Genomic DNA, 22,232 nt, shown 5'->3' on the forward strand with positions numbered 1-22,232 from the left:
GGAACCAATATATCTTCCACTTTAATTTACTTTTTGGTAATTTATTGTCAGCTTAGAAATATGAGTACATTCCTGCTTCATTTGTACTCTTCTTTACAATGTCAAAACCATTAAGGTCAAATGCATATGAAATTATAGCTTTAACATGAAACATACTCATTTGTTTTTCAGAGTGGAGTTTTCGAAGAGTAACTGAAACATGCTCCTCTGTTGAATTTTGCCAAATCAGTCTTTGAAGGGAAATGCCATTTGTTTTATTTTTTTTTACAGTAGAATACTATGTGACTCTTTTTCTTTGTATCCACAGGAATTTTTAAAAAAGGAATTCAGTGAAGAAAATGTTTTGTTTTGGCTAGCATGCGAAGATTTTAAGAAAATGCAAGATAAGACGCAGGTATTTCCTCCACTCTGATAATTTTTTTCCCTTTCCTTATAAAGTTACAACTGCCTTTCCAATAGATTCTGAAGTTGCCTAAAGAAACCTGATTCATATTAGTTTTGGGGGAAGATTTAAGCTTCAGATTAGGTATCCTGTGTTGATCAAATATTAATTATTTTTTAAAGGGTAAGTTAATCCATTTTTAAATGGAGCTGTTCAAATGGACCGATATTTAAAATAAAAATAACAATTTATGTCATTTAGAGTTTCTCATTGCGTAGAATTTTTTCTTCATGAATAAGTTATGAGGATGTTTCCCCCAGATTTTGACATGTTAGCATTTTGGACATGGTAAAACGATACGCAGATGTGTAATGATAAAAGCACAAGGTGCATCAGAGGGATTGTCAATTATTCAATGTATCGTACTGAGCATCCCATAGTTGGCGAGCATCCTGCGGAGAAAGCCTCTGATTGTTCTCCTGGGTAGATGCATCCTCTTTGCCTTCATTCCCAGTGTCAGCTGGTTGGGTATAAGGGAGGGTAGATGAGATTATGGGGAAGGAGGCCTGTGCCCTGGGTGGGTTTATGAGGCCTGGCCCTGTATCTTTCTAAGAGGCTGCTGGCTAAATGCCTGCAGGAGCTAGTAAGTCATGTGAATGAAGGAGGCTTCTGGTGTGAGGCTGGAGGGAGTGTTGGGGACTGGGGCCAGCTAAGGACATTCTGTCTGCCTGCCCAGGCTGCGGCTGGTGGTTTAGGGCCTGTGGCTGTCTGGGCTTCCCCTGCCTCAGGTTCTGTCTCCACCAACTTACTGACGGTGATCTCCTAGATCTTTGCTTGCCCTGGGACCCTGGTGGCCTTTCTTCCCAAGGCATGTCTTATATTCCACCTAGTGCTGCCTGTTTTTCTAAAGAAGCTGGACATTTGGATCCTTATGTGAAACCAGATGATTTTTAAATGTTGGAACTAATTTTAAAAAAATTTTAAACCTTGCCTGCCAAACAAAACATACCCACGGGCAGATGAGGCTTGTGAGTTGCCAGTTTTTGAGACTTCATGTCCAAAAGCTGGAATCTATGGGCCAGGAGCCATGAAGCATTTGCAGACAACTGCTTGGAAAATGTATATCATGGGTTTATTCAAAGGTCTTTCGGGTGCAGACACACATCCTCCCGGGTGGTGCAGCGCGGCCTTTTCTCCTCCACCTTCCTCTCCGGAGGTGGCAAGGGAGGATTCTAAGATGGATTCTCTTTGGCTTGAATTTCCCAGGCCCACCTCGAAAGCCATTGCTGGGCGGGACCCTTGGATTTTGCTTTCTGGCTTTTTCCCTCCTCTGGATGACATTGGCCGGAGCCTCCTGGGTGGAGAGGAGCCTCAGGGGAAAGTGAGAAGCAGGTGGTGGGGGATGCTTCGGGATGCTAGGATTCAGGCTGAGGGCCTTCAGAAGAACAGCCTCATTGTTGTCCTTTGTCTCCAGCACCGAAGACAGGGCCTGGGGACCACCATCGATAAATGCTAGACTGCCACTGCTGCGACCAGCCTCACCATAAAATCCTAGCTCAGAGTCAAGCAAGCAGACAGATATCCATTCCCCTGCCTTATTCTTTTGAGTGTTAGAGGTAGGAGGGCCCTGTGGGTGGGCCGGTCCGCACCTGAAGTGTAGACAAGGAAGTGAGGTCCCTGCACCGTGGCAGAGCTAGGACTTGAACCAGCTCCCTGAAGTTACCCGTTGTTCTCTGCACCACCATGCTGCTCTGTGCCTCCGTTCAGTTGAATTCCCCAAATCTTCGTGAAGTGCCTGCTTGGTGCCTGGCACTGAACAGGAGGCAGCCCGGGGACAGGACAGGTGAGCGGCTCCAGGGAACGGGCACCTCAAGGGGAGCAAGCCCGTGCGAGTGCGATGAGTGTAGAGATGGGAAGCACATGTGTCGCGGGAGCAAGGCGTGGGCAACGGGGAGGGATCCAGGGGAAGTGGCTTTTTAGCTGATACTTGGCATTGAGATCAGGAGGGGGTTCCCGGGAGCAGGGACAGTGTGTGGGCAGGCAGGGCTGGCGAAAAGAGCTGAGGGAAGACCAGAAGGGCTGAGTGGCATGTTTGAGGGGGAGGCTGCTGTGCTGTGCTTCAGGCTGGCAGGGCAGCCAAACCTGAGAACCTGCGTGCCAAGGTGAGCAGGGCTGGGAAAGCCCCGTAGGACTTTAATGGAGTGGTTGGAAGGAGGGGGTCAAACTTTCGATGTGCCTTTTCCAGCCTTTCAGGTCAGGCAGGTCTGGTGTTGGGTTGCCCTGCCCTGTCCACATCCTACAGAGAGAGCTTCCAGAATGGGCAGCCCCTTTCCATGCCTGTACTCCTGACATCCAGCATAGGACTTCTTTTCTTTTTTTGAGACAAGGTCTGACTCTGTTGTCCCGGCTGGAGTGCAGTGGTGTGGTCTTGGCTCACTGCAGCCTCCGCCTCCTGGGTTCAAGCGATCCTCCTGCCTCAGCCTCCCGAGTAGCTGGGAGTACAAGCGTGTGCTACCATGCTTGGCTAATTTTTGTATTTTGAGTAGAGACAGGGTTTCGCCATGTTTGGCAGGCTGGTCTTGAACTTCTGACCTCAAGTGATCCGCCTGTCTTGGCCTTCCAAAATGCTGGGATTACAGGTGTGAGCCACTGCGCTCGGCCCAGCATAGGACTTCTTGAAAGTCTGTGTCCTTAAGCCTGGAATGCACCTGGCAATCGCTTTAGTGCAGTGAATGCCACCCTCCCGTCACTGCCTGAGAATGCAGATTGGGGGGAGGCATTCGTGACACCTGAGGTGTTTGGCCTGGAGTGTTTGGGCCCCAGTGTGAGTCACTGTTCCCATTTGAAGATGCAGGGATATGACCCGAGTGGTTAAGCAGCAGCTCGCCCGAGGCTGGGCACAGTGGCTCACGCCTGCGATTCTAACACTTTGGGAGGTCGAGGTGGGTGGATCACTTGAGCCCAGGAGTTCGAGCCCAGCCTGAGCAACACGGTGAGACCTTGTCTCTACAAAAAATACCAAAAAAAAAAAAAAAAAAAAAAATTAGCTAGACATGATGGGGTGCGCCTGTAGTTGCCCGGGGAGGTCAAGGCTGCAGTGAGGTATGATTGCGCCACTGCACTCCAGCCTGCGTGACAAAGTGAGACCCTGTCTCAACAACAAAAAAAAGAATTCAGAGCCACATTTCTGACTCCAGGCATTCCCTAGTGAGTCCTGCTGCCTAGGAAGTAAAACCAGTGAGTAAGCTCTAAATTACTACAAAAAGTATGGGGGAACATAGGCACTGGGAGAAGTTGCCCAACTGAATTTTTTTTTTTTTTTTTTTGAGACGGAGTTTCCCTCTTGTCACCCAGGCTAGAGTGCAGTGGCACCATCTCTGCTCACTGCAACCTCCGCCTCCCGGGTTCAAGTGATTCTTCTGCCTCAGCCTACTGAGTAGCTGGGATTTCAGGCATGTGCTACCATGCCCGGCTAATTTTTGTATTTTTAGTAGAGATGGGGTTTCACCATGTTGGCGAGGCTGGTCTCAAACTCCCAACCTCAGATGATCCGCCCGCCTCAGGCTTTCAAAGTGCTGGGACTATAGATGTGAGCCACCGTGCCTGGCCAGTTCTTTTTAATCCTCCGTTATGCACTTAACCTAACTGGATTTCACAGTCAAACTTATCACATCTGTTCCAGCAGGGAGACTGTGGGAGGATTTTTCTCTCTCCATCAACTAAGGCTGTTGAGGAGTCGATACGAATCCCACTCTCGCCTCTGTTGTTTTAATAGGACCTGTGTTGGTTCATTCCTTGACGTGGATTATCCAGCATTTACCAACTTCGCGTATCCATGTCATTTACTTGTCCGTCTTCTGTGTGGTTTGTCTTCTGGGATCTGGGAGTGGGGGGCCTCTTCTTCCCCACCGTCTCCGAGGGTTTAGACCCATGCCTGACACATGGTGAACTTCCTTCCTCTTTGTAGGACAAAGGCATTCCACTTCCTGGATCCAAGTCCTCTTCTCTCCTGAGTCATTCCCTCATTTTGGGAACAGCACACGAAAATGACTTCTTCCCTCCAGAATGACTGATGAGAGAAGAGCCCAAAACACAGCTGGCAATAGCTTCCTGAGAAGGGGGGTCTGGCAGGTAGATATGTAAAGACCTTGTTCAGTGGAAATGTTATTTTTTTCCCTACTCTCCTATTTCACTGATAATCTGACAGAGCATAGAATTCTGGGGTGGAGCACACTCAGAAGTTTAAAGACATTGTCCCTTAGTCTTCTACTTTTGTTGAGAATCAGTAATTTATATGTAAACTGTTCTTTTTTTTTTTTTTCTTTTTTTTCCTCTCTGGCATAGTATAGGATGTATTTTCTTTTCTATTTTTCCCCTTCCCTTCCCTTCCCCCTTCCCTTCCCCTCCCTTCCCCTCCCTTCCCCTCCCTTCCCCTCCCCTCCCCTCCCCTGCCCTCCCCTCCCCTGCCCTCCCCTCCCCTCCCCTGCCCTCCCATCCCCTCTCTTCCCTTTCCTTTCCTTTCCTTCCTTTCTTTTTTTACGGGGTTTCGCTCTTGTTGCCCAGGCTGGAGTGCAATGGCATGATCTCTGCTCACTGCAACTTCTGTCTTCCATGTTCAAGCGATTCTCCTACCTCAGCCTCCCAAGTAGTTGGGATTACAGGCGCCCTCCACTAGGTCAGGCTGGTCTCAAACTTCTGACCTCAGGTGATCCACCTGCCCTGGCCTCCCTAAGTGTTGGGATTACAGGCGTGAACTACCACACCCAGCAATTTTCTTTTCTTTTTGAGACAGGGTCTCACTCTGTCACCCAGGCTGGAATACAGTGAGGCTCTTTGCAGCCTCGACCTCCTGGGTTTAAGCAGTCTCACCATGTTGCTTAGGCTGGTCTCAGAAGAAATCCTCTCGCCTCAGCCTCCCAAAGTGCTGGGATTACAGGTGTGAGATGCTCCACCTGGTCAGGATCTTTTCATCACTAGTATTCTAAAACCATTCAGTCAGGGGCTTTGGAGGCAGAGGTGGGGTTCATTCATTGTGTGAATTCTTTGTGGAGCCTTATAATCTGGAAATTTGTAGTTCTGGGAAATGGTCTTATGTTGTTATTATTATCATCATTTTAGTAACTTTTTTTCTTTCCATTGTCTCTGGTCTCTTTTCCAATAACGACCTTTCACCCTCTGCATTGAGCCCTTAATTTCATGTTTTATTTTTCCTATTTTTTATTTATTTATTTATTTTTTGGCTTTTGGAGATTTTGACTACATCTTCAGATCCTCCTATTGAGTTTTTTCTGCTTTTTTATTTTCTCCAGACAAGGGCCCTCTAGTCTCTCCCTGGGGGGGCCACAAGCCTGATATGTTCCTAAACTAAACATATTTCTAATTAACTGTGTCAGGAGAATTTTGCTGGCGGAGGGGGGGGGGTCTATATTTGGAATTTCCCTGAATCCCTTTATTCAGTTCGGTGTCTCATTCTTGCCATCCTCTGTGCCTCTCTGTTCTGGAGCCTCCCTGGGTCTGTTTCTTTAGAAAAGAAAACGCGACTCTTCTGTTGAAGGTGGGAAGGGAGCCACCTGAGCACTCAGGGCTGGAGCAGGACCTGGGGTGGAGGACCTGGGGGTCTGATGGCTTCTTTCTGCCACCCTCATCAATTCCATCTGGGCTACCCGATGCCCCCAGCTCCTGCCGTCTCTGGACACGCTTCTCGTTGGCACCCCCTCCCCACCCGTTCAGGGGCTTGGGTTCATTCTTCTGGGTCTCTGCAGAGTCATCTGCTGTGTCTCCGACTGCTTCCCATTTCCTGAGCCAGTTCTTGAAAATATTCTCGTATCATTTATTGGATATTTTCGTTCCCTCATTCTCTTTCTGAAATTGATATTAGTAAAGTTAGTGTCTTGATCCTTTCATTGTCCTAGGAATTGTCTCCCACATTCCATCTCTGGAAGAAGACGGGGTGGAGAGGAGCCGGAGGCCAGCAGACGGGATGGGGGTGGGGAGTGGCTACAGGGGATCGAAGTTTCCAGCTTCCCAGAGTAGTGGCTGCGGGGCCTGCCAGCCAGGAGGGGACCACTCCGTTCCTTTGTGTTAATTCGAGGTGTCACTGGGATGTCCATGTCCACGTTGCTAGAAACCAACTGGCTACATGGGTCAGTAGCTTGGGGGAGGGTTGGTCTGAAATCTGGGGTGAACATGGAGTTAGAGTTGTCACCAAGGACAGAAGTCTGGGAAACCCCAGAATTCACAGAGGGGAGAGGGATGCAGGAGCTGGGAGACAGAGAGGGAGACAGGAGCTGGGGGACAGACAGGGAGACAGGAGCTGGGACAGGGAGACAGGAGCTGGGGGACAGACACAGGGAGACAGGAGCTGGGGGACAGACACAGGGAGGTGTTGGGGATCCTGAGAGGACAGGGCTCTTACAAGGTGGGGGAAGCGGGAAGAGAAGAAAGTCGCAACGCTGGGCAGGGCTGGGGCCAGCTTGCTCCAGAGGAAGGTCTGAGAGGCCTCGCTGCCTGGGCGGCGTCAGCGGGCTGGTGGAGCTGCGCTGGCTGGGCAGAAGCCTGTGTGTAGCGTGAGGAATGAATGGGAGGGACAATGGAGACAGGGGTGCATGCTTTTCCTTTAAGAGATTTCAAAAAGGAATTGGAGGCCAGGCACGGTGGCTGTAATCCTAGCACTTTTGGAGGCTGAAGCGGGTGGATCACTTGAGGCCAGGAGTTTGAGACCAGCCTGGCCAACATGGTGAAACCCCATCTCTACTAAAAATACAAAAAATTAGCCGGGCATGGTGGCAGACTCCTGTAATCCCAGCTACTTGGGAGGTTGAGGCAGGAGAATTGCTTGAACCTGGGAGGCAGAGCTTGCAGTCAGCCGAGATCGCGCCACTGCACTCCAGCCTGGGTGACAGAGTGAGACTCCATCTTGAAAAAAAAAAGGGGGGGGGGGGGTGGGGGGTGGTGAGGCCATTAACCCCCACATAGAGAGCTGTGGGGTCAAGGGGGATCTTTTATTTTCCTGGTGGGAAGGTTCGAGCATGCCGATTGGGGAGGGAGGGGCCAGTGTGGGAAGCAGCACTCTTCTGAGCTTTGGGCTCCTAGTGACTTTGCTGTTCGTCTGCATAGATGTGCACTTCTGGGGCTGATAGGAAAGTGAATTTGCTTCTCCTGATCGTGCACCTGCAGGGAGCAGGGTTCGAGAGCCGACGTCTGGCTGAGCATTGTCACAGCTGAGGCACTGCCAGGCCTCGAAGAAGGGCCCCAGCCTTGTGGGGTGCCTGGAAGGTGCTCACTGGGGTGCAGGTGCTTCATGGGCAGTCCCCGAGTTGATGGGCCCAGGTGGGGCCCTTCTCCAGCACCTGCCAGGACAGCCTCAGATGCTGGACACTTCAGGTCTCCCCAGGGAGAAAGGGGCTCTCTGGTCCAGGCTGTGGCCAGCCACGTGTGTCAGGGCTGTGGAAGAGAAGTCGGCCGTCCTTCCAGGCCACCGACACAGAATCAACTCCACCAGCTCTGTTCCTACCCTGACAGTAGCTAGAATAGGGTTAACAAAGCTCTGGAAAAATCTATCAAAATAGCTCCAGAGACTGGTTCTTCTTTTCTGCTCATGTTCTCGGCCTAGACACCAGGCCTTCCCGTGACTGGCTTGTGGTCGCTGTCTCAGGGTTTCCCTTTTCAGTCATACTTCCTAGCTCCACCGAGATAAGCTGAGCCCTGCAGCCACTCACGGTGCGCATCTGGTCAGCCAGGGCCTCGAACCCCACACTGTTCTCACACAGACTCAGGAGGGACAGCCGGTGGGAGAGGGCAGGGCTGAGACCCTCAAAGCTTATATACCTGCAGTCACTGGAACCTACTTCCTCTCCCCCAGCCCCTTCTGCCCCACCTCAAAGACTCAAACCATTCATTGCACTTCTCTATTTCAGAATCACCCAAGATATCCTGGATTCATGTGTGTATGTGTGTGCGTGTGTGCACGTGTGTGTGTGTGTGTGTGTGTGTGAATGTTCAAGGGGAGGAGGGGAGGTCTAAAGTGATTTCTGCCCCTAGACCTCTGCATGGAGTTTGCTCATCTGCCTGGCTGAAATTCTCCTTTCATGAAGTGGCTTTAAAACAGGAAGTGGTTTTCCAAAAGCGTTGCTTCCTGACGGAATGGGGGTGGTGGGAGGGAGGCTGTGGCTTCATGGAGCTGGTGGGTCTTGGAGAGGACAGCAGGGCCAGCTCCTAAGTGCCACCCCCTTGGGTCTCGAGGATGACCCCCAGACCTGTCCCTTAGATAGCCATGCTTGTCTGGAGAGACTCCTGTGTCACTGAGTCTGGCATCGATTCATTGCTCCTATTGACTGAAGACAGGGTGGACAGCATGGCTTTCGGTGTTCACCCAACCTGGGCCATCTCCGTGCAAGTGCTGGCGAGGCTTGCCTTCTCGCAGAACAGGACATGGCCAGGCCACGGCTTCTCAGGATCTTTTGTCCCCAGTGCCCTGAACTAAAAAAGGGCTACTCTTCCTTCCTTTCATGCACCAGCTATCAAAACCTTCTGGTGGTTTCCTTAAGGGCAGAAGGTTTGCAGAGCTTGGCATTTCCCAAATCAAGCTCCACAGCACATGTGGAGCCCCAGGTGGCCTCTTGGAGAGAAAGGCAGTTTTCCAGGCCCCCCGGCCCTCCCCACACACACACGTCATAGCTGTGTGGCTGCATTTTAGAGGCATTTGTTGTCTGCCTTGCTCTGTAGGGTAAGGTCATGCTTTAGACTCTAACGTTCAGTGAAACAGCCCCGTTTTTGCTGTTGGCGAGGTATGAGCACAGGAAGTCTCCTTTCTCTAAAAGAAAATCGAGCCCTCAGGGGAAGCTCTGGAGGAGAGAGCTCCTGCGCCTGCAGCCCCGCCCTGAGGCGCGCTGTCCTGAAGACTCAGTTCTTACTGTGAAGTCATCTCCTTACCATCAGTGAGTGCTCCTGAGCCAGCCTCGGTTAGTTCCGGGTGAGACAGGAAGCCGGTATCTACTCAGGGCTCCTGCTTCCCAGCAGGACTGCACTCGGGACTTGAGGGTGGGCAGCGAGTGTTTTCTCCACTGCCTGTGCTCAGTCTCTCGTTAGCTAAAAGGAAATGCACCCTGCCTGGGAAGGCCGCATACCGCACAACCTGGAGGGGCCAATGTGTCTTGCGGAAGTGGAACTGAGCAGAATTCAGAGGCCTTGGAGCCAAACAGTCCTAAGGCTCCCGGAAGCTCTCAGATAAGCCATGCCACCTCTCCTGACCTCTGTGTCCTCATGGGGAAAGTGACACTAACAGGAAAATGCCCTTTGCTGCATGTCCGGGGGATTAAGGAAATGGGATCCCTCCAAGCAGGTGTCTGCAGCCTAGTGGGCGCTTGATAACTGGTAGGGATAGGCGTGCATACTTTAACTTGTTTTTTTTTTTTTTTTTTTTTTTTTGAGACAGAGTCTCACTCTGTCACCCAGGCTGGAGTTCAGTGGTGCAATCTCAGCTCACTGCAACCTCTGTCTCCTGGGTTCAAGCAATTCTCCTGCCTCAGCCTCCTGAGTAGCTGGGATTACAGGTGTGCACCACCATGCCTGGCTAATTTTTGTCTTTTAGTAGAGATGGGGTTTCACCATGCTGGCTAGGCTGGTCTCGAACTCCTGACCTCAGGTGATCCACCTGCCTTGGCTTTCCAAAGTGCTGGGATTACAGGCATGGGCCACTGTGCCCGGCCACAGGATGGTTGTAAATGGTACTGAGTGCTCTCTGCAGGCCAGGATTCTTTCTGTCATCGCTTCTCAGTGGTTAATGCAGCAATTTTGTTCCAGGAGAAGTGGCTGCAGGCGCATGAAGGGGTGGGGGTAGGGGCTTGGTAGTGCAAGCTCTCCCATACAGAAATTCTCTCTGGAGTGGCCTGAGAGCCCCTGGGCTGTGGGGGTGCCTTTCTCTTGCCACAGAAGCTCCTGTGGGCCCGGCTGGAGGGGAGAGCAGGGCTCAGGCCGGGAAGGCTGTGTGTGCAGATAGCACAAGGCCCCATCTGTCTCCTCCAGATGCAGGAAAAGGCAAAGGAGATCTACATGACCTTTCTGTCCAGCAAGGCCTCATCACAGGTCAACGTGGAGGGGCAGTCTCGGCTCAACGAGAAGATCCTGGAAGAACCGCACCCTCTGATGTTCCAGAAACTCCAGGACCAGGTAACCCGACTTCCTTGCCTGCACCTTGATTTGAAAACCTACATTAATTCCAGGCCTGGAAGAATTTAGTGAAACACCCAATGTTAGACTCCCTGGAAACCATCTCATCTGGCCGGGCGGACCGAGGTACACTGAGGGGCCATGAGAGCAGGGACCGGAATTCTAAGCTCGAGATTTGCCCCACAGGAGTCTCCCCAGACCTGTTTACTCTTGGTCTACACACAGTTTAGACCAGCAGGCTTATCTGCCTTCTCAATCCAGATTAAAGGGCAGGCTGGAGCTATTTGAGGAGCCTGTACTGAGAAAGCAACCTATAATTGCTGAAGGTAAGAATAGACAGAAAACTCCAGAAAGCAAGCAGGAGAACTCAAAGTGGCAGGCTGTTTCTGTGCAGATATCCAGACACCTCCACATACTTCTCGTGGCCTAATACTGTAAGCTATTAATAGTTCATCATGTAGCCCCTGAGTCATAATGAAAAGGTTAGCATTGGGCAGCTATTCCATGTGAATTCTGATTCACATTTGGCTATTGAAGGAGACTTGCGGGGGGCCTCCTGGAAGTGGTGACTTTGTGACTGTAGCCATATGAAGATATCGACCCCACCCTGGACCTCAGAATCTTTTCAGAGCTCCCTAGGGTACTTTAAAGTGCAGCCAGGGTTGAGAACCTGTACTGACCGCTGTGCTCTAGGTTGTGCTCTAGGTATTCTCAATAATGACAACACTAACTACCATTTCGTTTTTGGTTTTGTGTTTTTGTTCTTGTTCTTTTTTTTTTTTTTTTTTTTTAAACCGAGTCTTACTCTGTCTCCCAGGATGGAGTGCAGTGGCTCGATCTTGGTTCACTGCAACCTCCGCCTCCCAGGTTCAAGTGATTCTTCTCATGCCTCAGCCTCCTGAGTAGCTGGAATTACAGGCGCCCGCCACCATGCCCAGCTAATTTTTTGTATTTTTAGTAGAGATGGGGTTTCACTATGTCGGTCAGGCTGGTCTCAAACTCCTGACCTCAAGTGATCCACCCGCTTCGGTCTCCCAAAGTACTGGGATTACAGGTGTGAGCCACTGCGCCTGGCCTTTTTGGGTGTTTTTTTGAGACGAAGTCTCACTCTGTTGCCCAGGCTGGAGTGCAGTGGCTCAATCTCGGCTCACTGTCATCTCCGCCTCCTGAGTTCAAGCGATTCTCCTGCCTCAACCTCCCTACCAGCTGGGATTACAGGCACTCGCCACCACGCCCGGCTAATTTTTTGTATTTTTAGTAGAGATAGGGTTTCACCATGTTGACTAGGCTAGTCCCGAACTCCTGGCCTCAAGTGATCCACCCGCCTCGGCCTCCCAAAGTGCTGGGATTACAGGCGTGAGCCACCACACCCAGCCCTAACTACCATTTAAGACTGCCCATTTGAGCCTGATGCCACACTGGGTGTGTATTGTCTCATTTTATCTGCAATGAGTGTTATTCCCATTTTGCTGATGAGAAAAGCAAGGTTCAGGGAGATTAAGTGGTTTGTTAGCATTAAGTCATGCAGGGAGCAGAAAGCGCTGGAAGCCAGATTCCCTCTCGTCCATCTGCCTTCAAAGACCATGCTCCCCCCATGACCCTCATGGCCTGTGTTGCTCTGCCAGGCTCCTGGGCAGCCTCTTGCTGTTTCTCAAGGCTTGGTGAGGCCCCTGGAGCAGAGGAATTGGAAAGGCTTTGTGAATGCAGGTCGTCCCACTTCCCAGGACTGCGGGAGCCAAGGTAGGATGGGGAATGGGAGAGTTCTGACTCCATGCGGTAGCACTGCAAGCTCCGAGAGATCCAGCCCGCCTGCCCAACAGCTCAGAACGGAGCTGGGCCTTGTGACTAGGCATGCCCCTTAGACTCATTCAGTGGGAGGCCTAGCCAGCACAGAAAGGAAGAAACACAGGGGACAGAGGCTGATTGTTTTTTTTTTCTTTTTTAATGACAAAGAATTTTATTTATTTATTTAATTTTATTTTATTTTTGAGATAAGATGTCCCTCTGTTGCCAAGGTTGGAGCACAGTGGCATGAACACGGCTCAGGGCAGCCTTGGCCTCCCGGGCTCAAGTGATCCTCCCACCTCAGCCTCCCAAGTAGCTGTGACCACAGGTGTGCGCCACCGTGCCCAGCTAATTTTTGTATTTTTTTGGTAGAGATGAGTTTTCACTATGTTGCCCAGGCTGTTCTTGAACTCCTGAGCTCAGGCGATTCTTCAGCCTTGGCCTCCCAAAGTGTTGGGATTACAGGCAAGAGCCGCCATGCCCAGCCTCAGACAAATTTTTAAAAATAATTTTTATCCAACTGTAAGCATCACACATGCTCAACAAAAGAAACTTGGAAAACAAAAATATAAAGAAGAAATCATTTCTTTATTGCATGATTGCACACTTGGAGATAACCACCAAATAGCATTTGATCTGTAGACTTTCCATCTTTTTTTCTATAAATACACATATACACATGCCCCTAACAGATGTGGCCTAATAAGTGTAATAATAATGTATGTGTTTATGCACACCAAACAGATGTGCAGTCCAAACTGTTGAATGTAAAGCAAGTACTGTTATACTCTGTTGTTAAAAATCTATTATTGGAAGGCTGAGCTCAGTCGCTTACGCCTGTAATCCTAGCACTTTGGGAGGCCAAGGCGGGTGGATCACCTGAGGTCAGGAGTTCCAGACCAGCCTGGCCAAGATGGCGAAACCCCATCTCTGCTAAAAATACAAAAATTAGCCAGGTGTGGTGGTGGGCGCCTGTAATCCCAGCTACTTGGGAGGCTGAGGCAGGAGAATTGCTTGAGCCTGGGAGGCTGAGGCTGCACTGAGCCGAGATAGTGCCACTGCACTCCAGCCTGGGTGACAGAGTGAGAGTCCATCTCAAAACAAAAAAAATTTTTTTTTAATTGGATAGAGAGAAAGATCCACGAACTTTCCTCCTAAGGCATAATTGGGTGAACACAAGGTATTTGGAATCAGAGCTGATTTCACAGTGAGTCTCCATGTGAAGGGCCCCTGGGTTCCATTTTGCTTTGAAAACTCTGTCTCTCCGGGGCTTTGCTATAACTGTCAAAATGCGTGCTCAGCACTAGCCCCGGTATTTTTCTTGCAAAAGCTCTCTTGAGAGCTCTGTTTTCCTAAGTGAAGGAGGTTGAAGCTGAGGGGAACATGTTTGGAGCCACAAGATTTCACTGAACTTTCAAAAGCCTCTCCCGCGGCTTTGGCTTTGCTGAGCACTGCTGAGCTTTATGGTGGAGCCGCAGAGCAGCCGCTTTCCGTGCGTTCAGCACCGCAGCCCCGGGACTTAGCTCCTCATCACTACGTGCGTGTGGGGCTCCGCTGCTCTCTGAGCTTCTAGTAGGGCAGCTCTGACTTTGTAGGGCACAGCTGGAACCTAGAAGGACGCGAAAATCTTCCCTGAGCCCCAGGCTAGATGAGCCAACTCCCATGCACCCTGTTTAAAGGAGAGCTTCAAGAGTTTTCAGTCAGGTCCTGTTTATTCTTGGTTTGCACACAGTTCTAACAGGTTTTTCGGTTCATAGCAGATTTGAAGTTGTGGTAGAGACTATGGAGTGATGAGCAACAAGAGGTGATCACTGACAGCTAGGGAGGACACAGAAATGACACTGACACAAGCACAGCACCGAGGCCTGAGCCCCTGGGCGTGGGGACCTCCATTGCCACACGCCACACCATGGGCATCCCTGTGCTATGGGACAGTGACATGATAAGTGAGCCTGGTGACCCCAAGCCATCAAGTAGAAGTTAAATTGAGGTCAGTGTATTATGTGAAGAATGCATTATTCATTTTAATGAGCACTTCATCAAAAACATTTTTTTTGGAGCCAGTCCCGTTCTGTCACCCAGGCTGGAGTACAATGGTGCCATCTCTGCTCACTGCAGCCTCCGTCTCCTGGATTCAAGCGATTCTCCTACCTCAGCCTCCTGAGTAGCTGGGATTACAGGCATGTACCACCAGTCTAGGCTAATTTTTGTATTTTTAGTAGAGATGGCATTTCCCCATGTTGTCCAGGTTGGTCTCAAACTCCTGGCCTCAAGTGATCCACCCACCTTGGCCTCCCAAAGTACTGAGATTACAGGTGTGAGCTACTACTGTGTCCAGCCAAAGGCATCTTAAGAGAAGTTTGAGGGGCTTAAAACTTTGCTACCTGGGAAATTCATGTAAGTGGCGAGATGGTTCTCTGATTTAATTCAGTTCTGCAAGCTTGGTGTGCCCAGCCCTTTGGAGGCAAAGCCAGAAGAGGTGAAAGGTGGTGCTGTGGGCATTTCCCTAGTACGTTAGCCTAGAGTCAAAGGCTGCTGTTGGACAAATTTAGGTTGGAGGAAGCAGGAAGGAAGGGGGCTACCTTACAAAGAGGTGGTTTCTTCAGCGAATTGTAGTTCCTTACAGTGTCTTTTCTTCTTTAAAAACATGTATTCCAGCTGGGCGCGGTGGCTCATGCCTGTAATCCCAGCACTTTGGGAGGCCGAGGCGGGCAGATCACAAGGTCAGGAGATCGAGACCATCCTGGCTAACACGGTGAAACTCCGTCTCTACTAAAAATACAAAAAATTAGCCAAGTGTGGTGGTGGGCGCCTGTAGTCCCAGCTACTGGGGAGGCTAAGGCAAGAGAATGGCGTGAACTCAGAAGGCAGAGGTTGCAGTGAGCCGAGATCGCACCACTGAACTCTAGCCTGGGCGGGCGACAGAGCGAGACTCCATCTCAAAAAACAAACAAACAAACAAAAACATCTATTCCTAGGAAATTTGATTCAGTCCTGGTTGGTCTGCTGGTTTGTGGATTTGTTGTTTTATTCATTCCTTTATGCTGCAATTATGAATTGAGGCCCTACTCTATACCAGGGACTGTGCTAGGAACTGTGTGTACGACAGGGAAATCAGCATCCGCCCCCCCAAGGAGGGCAGAGAAAGAGCAATGCTAAGAAGGAAATGCAACAGGGGATGAGCTGAGAGGGACTGGGAGGGGCCTGCTAAGGTCCGTGCTCAAGGAGGGCTCCCTGGAGAGGTGACTGGGACCTGAATGGCAAGCGGGATCTGGATGAGAGGACCTGGGAGCCAGGACCTTCCAAGGAGAGGCGAGCGCAAAGACCCCGAGCCAGGGGCAGCAGGTGCGTTAGGGAGTCAGCGTTGTCAGAATGTAGCAAATGAGGGGGTGGTGAAAGTTCAGTTGGGAGGGACTGGCTGGGTCAGGCCCCGAGGCTGTGGTAGACAGTTTAATTGCAGGGATGTGAACAGTGGCTGTTTATAGAATGTGCTGGTTGGGCTGGTAAGGCTTGGACCTCTTAAAGCCTGAGCCCCTTGGCTCAGGTCCCTAGTTCAGGGCTGTGCCCATCCCGCACCAGTTGGGCAAAAGAAGGCGGATGGCTCGGTGCAGAGCCAGCTCCGTTATTAGAAAGTCAGCCGTGAAACCCTGACCTCCTGACGGTGGCTCACCATTTGTATGGTAGGTGGGAGTGGCCTGACCTCTGCCCCTCCCCTCTCCCCCCTTCCCTCTCTTCCCCTGCCCATCACTCCCTGGATATAGACATGCCAAATTCGTCACCGTTATCACAGTGCATGAGCTTGGCCCTGAGCACCAGAGGTGGAAGTAGGGGATTCTAGTCCAGCCCTGCCTCTGTCTGACCCCAGGAGGGTTCTGTTTCTTACTGTGGCTTCTGAGTCCTCATCTGTAACATGGGGCTTTGGGCAAATACTCTGCTACCTCTCTGAGCTGCGCTGCAAAGCAGTCTATGAGCATTCAATGCCCTGGTGTTAAAAAGTCACTCTCTGATCACCACAACCTTATTTCCTTAGATCTGACTACCCCTGCTGCCCCTACCCCAACTTCTTCGACTTTATTTATTTATTTTTTTGAGGCAGGGTCTCACTCTGTCACCCAGGCTAGAGTACAGTGGTGTGATCTTGGCTCACTGTAGCCTTGACCTCCTGGGCTCAAGCAGTCCTCCCACCTCAGCCTCCCAAGTAGCTAATACTACAGGCAAGTGTCACCATGCTCAGCTATTTTTTTAAAAAATTTGTTGTAAAGATGGGGTCTCACTGTGTTGCCCAGGCTGGTCTCAAACTCCTGGCCTCAAGCGATCCTCCCATCTTGGCCTCCCAAAGTGTTGGGATTGGAGGCATAAGCCACTGCGCCCAGGCTTCTTTCACTTTAGAATTTAGTTACTGTGAGATTGTGGGCAAGACTTGCTCCCTCTCTGTGCCTGGCTTTTCTCATTTGTGAAGTGGGGATTATAATAATAAGGCATTTATGAACTCCTGACCTCAAGTGATCTGTCCACCTCAGCCTCCCAAAGTGCTGGGATTACAGGCATGAACCACTGCGCCCTACCTATTTTAATTTTTTTTTATACTGGGTCTCCCTCTGTCATCGAGGCTGGAATACAGTGGCACCATCATGGCTCACTGTAGCCTTGACCTTCCAGGCTCGAGACATCCTCTTACCTCAGACTGCCGAGTAGCTGGGACTATAGGCGTGTGCCACCATGCTCAGCTAATTTTTAAAATATATTTTTCTAGGGATGGGGTCTTACTATGTTGCCCAGGCGGGTCTTGAACTCCTGGGCTCAAGCAATCCTCCAGCCTTGGCTTCCTAAAGTGCTGCTATGATTACAGGCGTGAGCCACGGTGTCTGGCCCAAAATTATCTTAAGTTGTTAAATTAGTACATGCTCATTGTTAAGATAAAGAAAAGGAAATTCATGTATCCAGGAGGGTATGAAGTGAAAAATTAAGATCCTCCAGTCCTGCCCCTCCTTCTCTCTTCCTAGCAGGAAATCGATGACATCATTGGTCCTTTCAGGCTCTACTCAAACACTGAAGAATGGAACACATTGAAGTCTGCTCAGTGACTTAAAGTTGTTCCATATGAAAGATTTAAAACAAAATTCTCCTCTGGCACATTTCTTAACCCCAGTTTACACACCTTTCTTGCTTAGAAGCCTTTGGTTTAAGTTCTATCTACAGCGCAGCATGGTCTGGAACAGCCATGAGCGTGATGAAGATAGAAAGGTCCAGATCATTGCACATGGCAGCTTCGTGGCTTTCTCAGTCCATGGAAGAGAAGGGCATGGGTTTGGGGTTGTGGGGTGCTCATTCTTCTTCCATGAATATCAGGGGTCCGCATGCCTACACTTAAAAGCAGATTTTGGGCCGGCCGGGCGCAGTGGCTCTCCTATAATCCCAGCACTTTGGGAGGCCGAGGCAGGTGGATCAGCTGAGGTCAGGAGTTCGAGACTAGCCTGGCCAACATGGCGAAACCTCGTCTCTACGAATAATACAAAAAAATTAGCCGGACATGGTGGCACATGCCTGTATTCTCAGCTACTCAGGAGGCTGAGGCAGGAAAATTGCTTGAAACCCAGGAGGCGGAGGTTGCAGTGAGCCGAGATGGTGCCATTGCACTCCAGCCTAGGTGACAAGAGCGAAATTCCGTCTCAAAGTAAATAAATACATAAGCAGATTTTGCATCTGCTAGGATGCCTTCCCCAGGCTTTGGGTCTGGTGCTAAACTCTAGCCTGGAAAAGCAGAGATGAGGTGGCCTTCTCCACTCAAAAAGAAGTCCTTAGCCTCTGGTGCTTACAAAAAAAAATGGAAAACCAGCACTTTGGGAGGCTGAGGTGGGCGGATCACCTGAGGTCAGGAGTTTGAGACCAGCCTGGCCAACGTGGTGAAACCCCGTCTCTACTAAAAATACAAAAATTAGCTGGGCATGGTTGCATGTGCCTGTAATCCCAGCTACTTGGGAGTCTGGGGAAGGAGAATCAATTGAACCTGGAACGGAGAGGTTGCAGTAAGCTGGGATCATGCCACAGCACTCCAGCCTGGGCGACAGAGTGAGACTCTGTCTAAAAAAAATAAAAAATAAATAAATAAATAAAATGGAAAAGCCTTGGGTGAGATGCCAGTGCTCCCAGCCACATCCTTGACAGAGAAAGGAGCCATGAATGGGGTCCCTTTTTAGCAATGCAGTTTCTTTGAGTTTCCCCAGAACGTAAGAGGTGAGAAATGCTTCCTTTTTCAACGTAAGTAAGAGGGGTGGGCCAGCTATTGAGGGCCTGGGAGGGTGAGAGAGGGGCTGTCCAGCCTGTGGTGGTCATTTGGGGGCCCATTCTCTCCCCTGCCCCATTATTTCTCCAAACAGGACCTTGGCCTGGGTGCCCCTGCATGACCATGGTCCTTTCTCCTGGATGGTGGCAGAGGCTGTGGTGGTGGCCAGAGCCAAGGACTTAGGATGTGTCAGTCTTATGGGTGCCAGGTGACATTTGCTCCAAAAGATCAAACGCAGGGAAGAAACGGGTATTTTCCAGCATGCTCCGCTAGAAAGGGCAGGTGTGGTTTTTTGTTCAAACGGAAGGGAGGTTGGCTGTCTGCGTACACTGTAGCCATCTGCCTCATGAGGGTCAGGGTGGGAAGGGCAGTATTTGAGATACTTTGAGATGTTTCTTGCAACTTTAAAACGGTATTTGGTCCTGGGCATGGTGGCTTACGCCTGTAATCCCAGCACTTTGGGTGGCTGAGGCGGGAGGATGACAACGTCAAGAGATTGAGACCATCCTGGCTAACATGGTGAAACCCCGTCTCTACTAAAAATACAAAAATTAGCTGGGCCTGGTGGCACGTGCCTGTAATTCCAGCTACTTGGGAGGCTGAGGTAGGAGAGTTGCTTGAATCAGGGACTCGGAGGTTGCAGTGAGCCGAGATAGCGCCACTGCACTCCGGCCTGGCAACAGAGTGAGACTCCGTCTCAAAAAAAAAAAAAAAAAAAAAAGTATTTGGGGGAAGAGGAGGGGAGAGTGGCACTCAGAGGAGCATTCAACTTCCCTTCTGATGGCAAAAGGCAAAATTAAAATGCCTTCACCCCCAGCAGAAAGTGAGTCATGTCATTTGGGCCTGGAATTTGAATCGTATGGACAGTAGAAAAAAGCGGACAATCCACTCCACACATGTGACCACACGCGTGAACCCGTGAGCTTGGGAGGGGATTTCGTCCAAGCGAGGTCTCTCTGATCCTGTTGGTGTCCAGACTCCTTCTGGAGTTCCAATCCCACCCATGGCACACTGTCCATCTCTGGCTGGTCTGTCTGTGAAGCTGGAGAGCCGTGCAAGGCGACAGAGCCTTCTGTGTGGCCCATCCTGGCGCTCTGGGGCAAGGGCTGACTTAAGCTGCTTCGTCTGCTCATCTGCTGTCTGCCAGCTGCCCTCAGACCTCCTCCTGGGTGCAGTCCGTTCCCACTTGAAAAGGAGGTGGTCTTTACTTTAGGGGGTGGGCACATCCCTGTTTGTACCTTGCCCCGACAGCCTCGTCAATGCCCAGCCACTTCTGAGGGCTGGAGGGACGGGAGCTTCCTTTCTTTCCCCTTTCTGTCTCCTCGCATGGGTACAAAAGCACGTCTGTAGTCCATGTATGTGAAGAGAGGATGCATTCTAGAGCCGCAATTCAGAGATGGCAGTGCTTGCACCTTATTTCAGCGATTTTCGTGTAAAAATGAAACCGAGTTCTTAAAGCAAATATGATATCCCGCTAATTAAACTTTCATTCCTTAAGGAATGATTTTTTCTTCCTGTGCCGGATTAAAATAACATGGCAGAGGGTTTTGAAGAGAAGAGAGGATGCATGTTTTGTTTAGGTCTCCTGTACTTGTCTTCTGAGACGTGTTAAAATATTTATTAGGCTTGAAACGCAATTAATGGAGACAGTGACGCAATGTTCATAGAGGGGCCTTCAAGGCTGGTTGAGCTCCTCGTCTCTGCACAGATGAGTATGTGTCAGGGGGACGTCCTTTCCTGGAGCGGCACATTTTGAACAGTCTGAAGTTGGGGCACTGCATGGATATTTTTCTTTCAGGAAGGCAAATCCTGCTCAGCCATGGCAATGTCTGGGATCTGGAGAGGAGGTGGCTTGGTGATATAAAGACCTTGTTCTGCGGGACGGTTGTGCAGAGTTGCACATCTGCAGGAAGCCTCCCTCCTCATTTTTGTCTGAGTCTCACTTCCAGCAGCCTGTAGGACTGGATCCCAAGGCAACGATGCTAAACAGTTTACAGTCCAGGCGTGCAGCTCGCAGATGTGGGGCTGCCAAAACCCCAAACCTTGCTAAGTCGCAGCTGTCTTGGCCAAAAAAAAAGATACAGAATGCAGCTCAGCCGCCAACTTGAGTTTTCTGCTTCACCAGCAGCCGTTCTTTGGACGGATGGCGGCCTCAGCTCTGTTCCTGTGTTTTCCACTCACCTGCAGCCTCCTGCTTAGCCCAGATGGCTCCATTTTCTTCTTTCTCTTCCTTGTGGACACTTAAGGAGTCTGACCGTGTTGTTCAGGTGCCCATCACAGTCCAACCATGGTGAGGTCATGTCTCCCCCTCAGGGAGCCCTGCTTTTTGGAAGTGTCTGGGACCCCTAGGCCCATCTCATTTTCTGTGTTTGAGCAGGGGTGAGGTGAAATCAATAAGCCAACTGGATGCGCCTCCTCGGACTGTCATAAGCAATGACCCCAAGCCAAGTGGCTTCGAACAGCAGAAACGTGTTCGCTCAGCAGAAACGGATTGAAATCTGACATCAAGGTGTTGGCAGGGCCCTGTTCTCCACAAGACTCCGGTGGGCGGTGGCGGTGGGGGGTGTCGGGGGTGCTTCCTTGCCCCTTCAGCTTACAGACTGCTGGTGGCTGCCGGCACTCCTTAGTGCTCCTTGGCGCGTGTCTGCCTCTGCATTCACAAGCCTTCTTCCTTCAGTGTGTCTCTCTGTGTATCCCCTCCTCTTCTGATAAGGACACCCAGTCCTTGGATTTAGGGCCTACCCTAAATGCAGTATGATTTCATTTTAAGACCGTTATCCAACCCTCTTTTCAAATGAGGTCCATTCTGAGATTCCAGGTGAATGTAAGTTTGGGGGAGCACCATTCACCCCACTACTGACCTTTAGGGACATTTGTTTCTCACTTAGACACATGGATACACTCTTAAAGAATGTCTCTGGAGCCTGGCGCTGTGGCTTACGCCTGTAATCCCAGCACTTTGGGAGGCCTAGGAGGGTGGATCACCTGAGGTCAGGAGTTTGAGATCAGCCTGGTCAATGTCGTTAAACCCCATCTCTACTTAGCTGGATGTGGTGGTGCACGCCTGTAATCACAGCTCCTCAGGAGGCAGAAGCAGGAGAATCTCTTGAACCTGGGAGGCGGAGGTTGCAGTGAGCCAAGATCATGCCACTGCACTCCAGCCTGGGTGACAGAGTGGGACTCCATCTCAAAAAAACAAACAACAGCAACAACAAAAAAGAACGTATTTGGGATCATTGTTTTTAGATAGGGTGTGTTTTTAAAATTTAGTATCAGTCATTTAACATTCACGGGCAGTTTTCCATGTTACTCTCTTTGCAGCCCTCGTTTTTATTGTCCTGCCATGCGAGTGGCAGATGGCCTCAGGGTTGGGAGTGGGGGCTCTGGAGCCTGCCAGGGCTGGCCTCCCACCCTTCTCTTTTGCTCACTGTTAGGGGCTGAACTGTGCTCCCCTCCCTAATCCATACCTTGAAGTCCTAATCCCCAGAATGTGACTTTATTTGGAGATAGGGCTTTAAAGGGGTAATTAACATTAAACGAGGACATTGAGGTGGGCTGTAATCCAGTCTGACTAGTGTCCTTGTAAGAAGAGGAGGTAAGGACACACATGCACCT

The 22,232-nt window shown here is 50.4% G+C and overlaps 1 protein-coding gene across 4 annotated transcripts in view; it reads left to right on the forward strand.

The window, feature by feature from the left end:
- RGS10 (regulator of G protein signaling 10) overlaps positions 1 to 22,232 on the forward strand; it is a 42,777-nt gene that overhangs the window by 16,591 nt on the left and 3,954 nt on the right. For 3 of the 4 annotated variants that reach the window (XM_032176470.2, XM_032176480.2, XM_058435746.1), the window contains exons 3-4: positions 308 to 394; positions 10,406 to 10,549. In XM_032176470.2, the coding sequence (XP_032032361.1) occupies positions 308 to 394; positions 10,406 to 10,549 (231 nt within the window). Of the gene's footprint in view, positions 1 to 307; positions 395 to 10,405; positions 10,550 to 11,348; positions 11,471 to 22,232 lie in introns of those variants that run through there. The other variant, XM_058435747.1, reaches the window with a different exon arrangement.

Source organism: Hylobates moloch, unplaced genomic scaffold (assembly GCF_009828535.3).
Source record: "Hylobates moloch isolate HMO894 unplaced genomic scaffold, HMol_V3 SCAFFOLD_3, whole genome shotgun sequence".
Lineage (NCBI taxonomy): Eukaryota > Metazoa > Chordata > Mammalia > Primates > Hylobatidae > Hylobates > Hylobates moloch.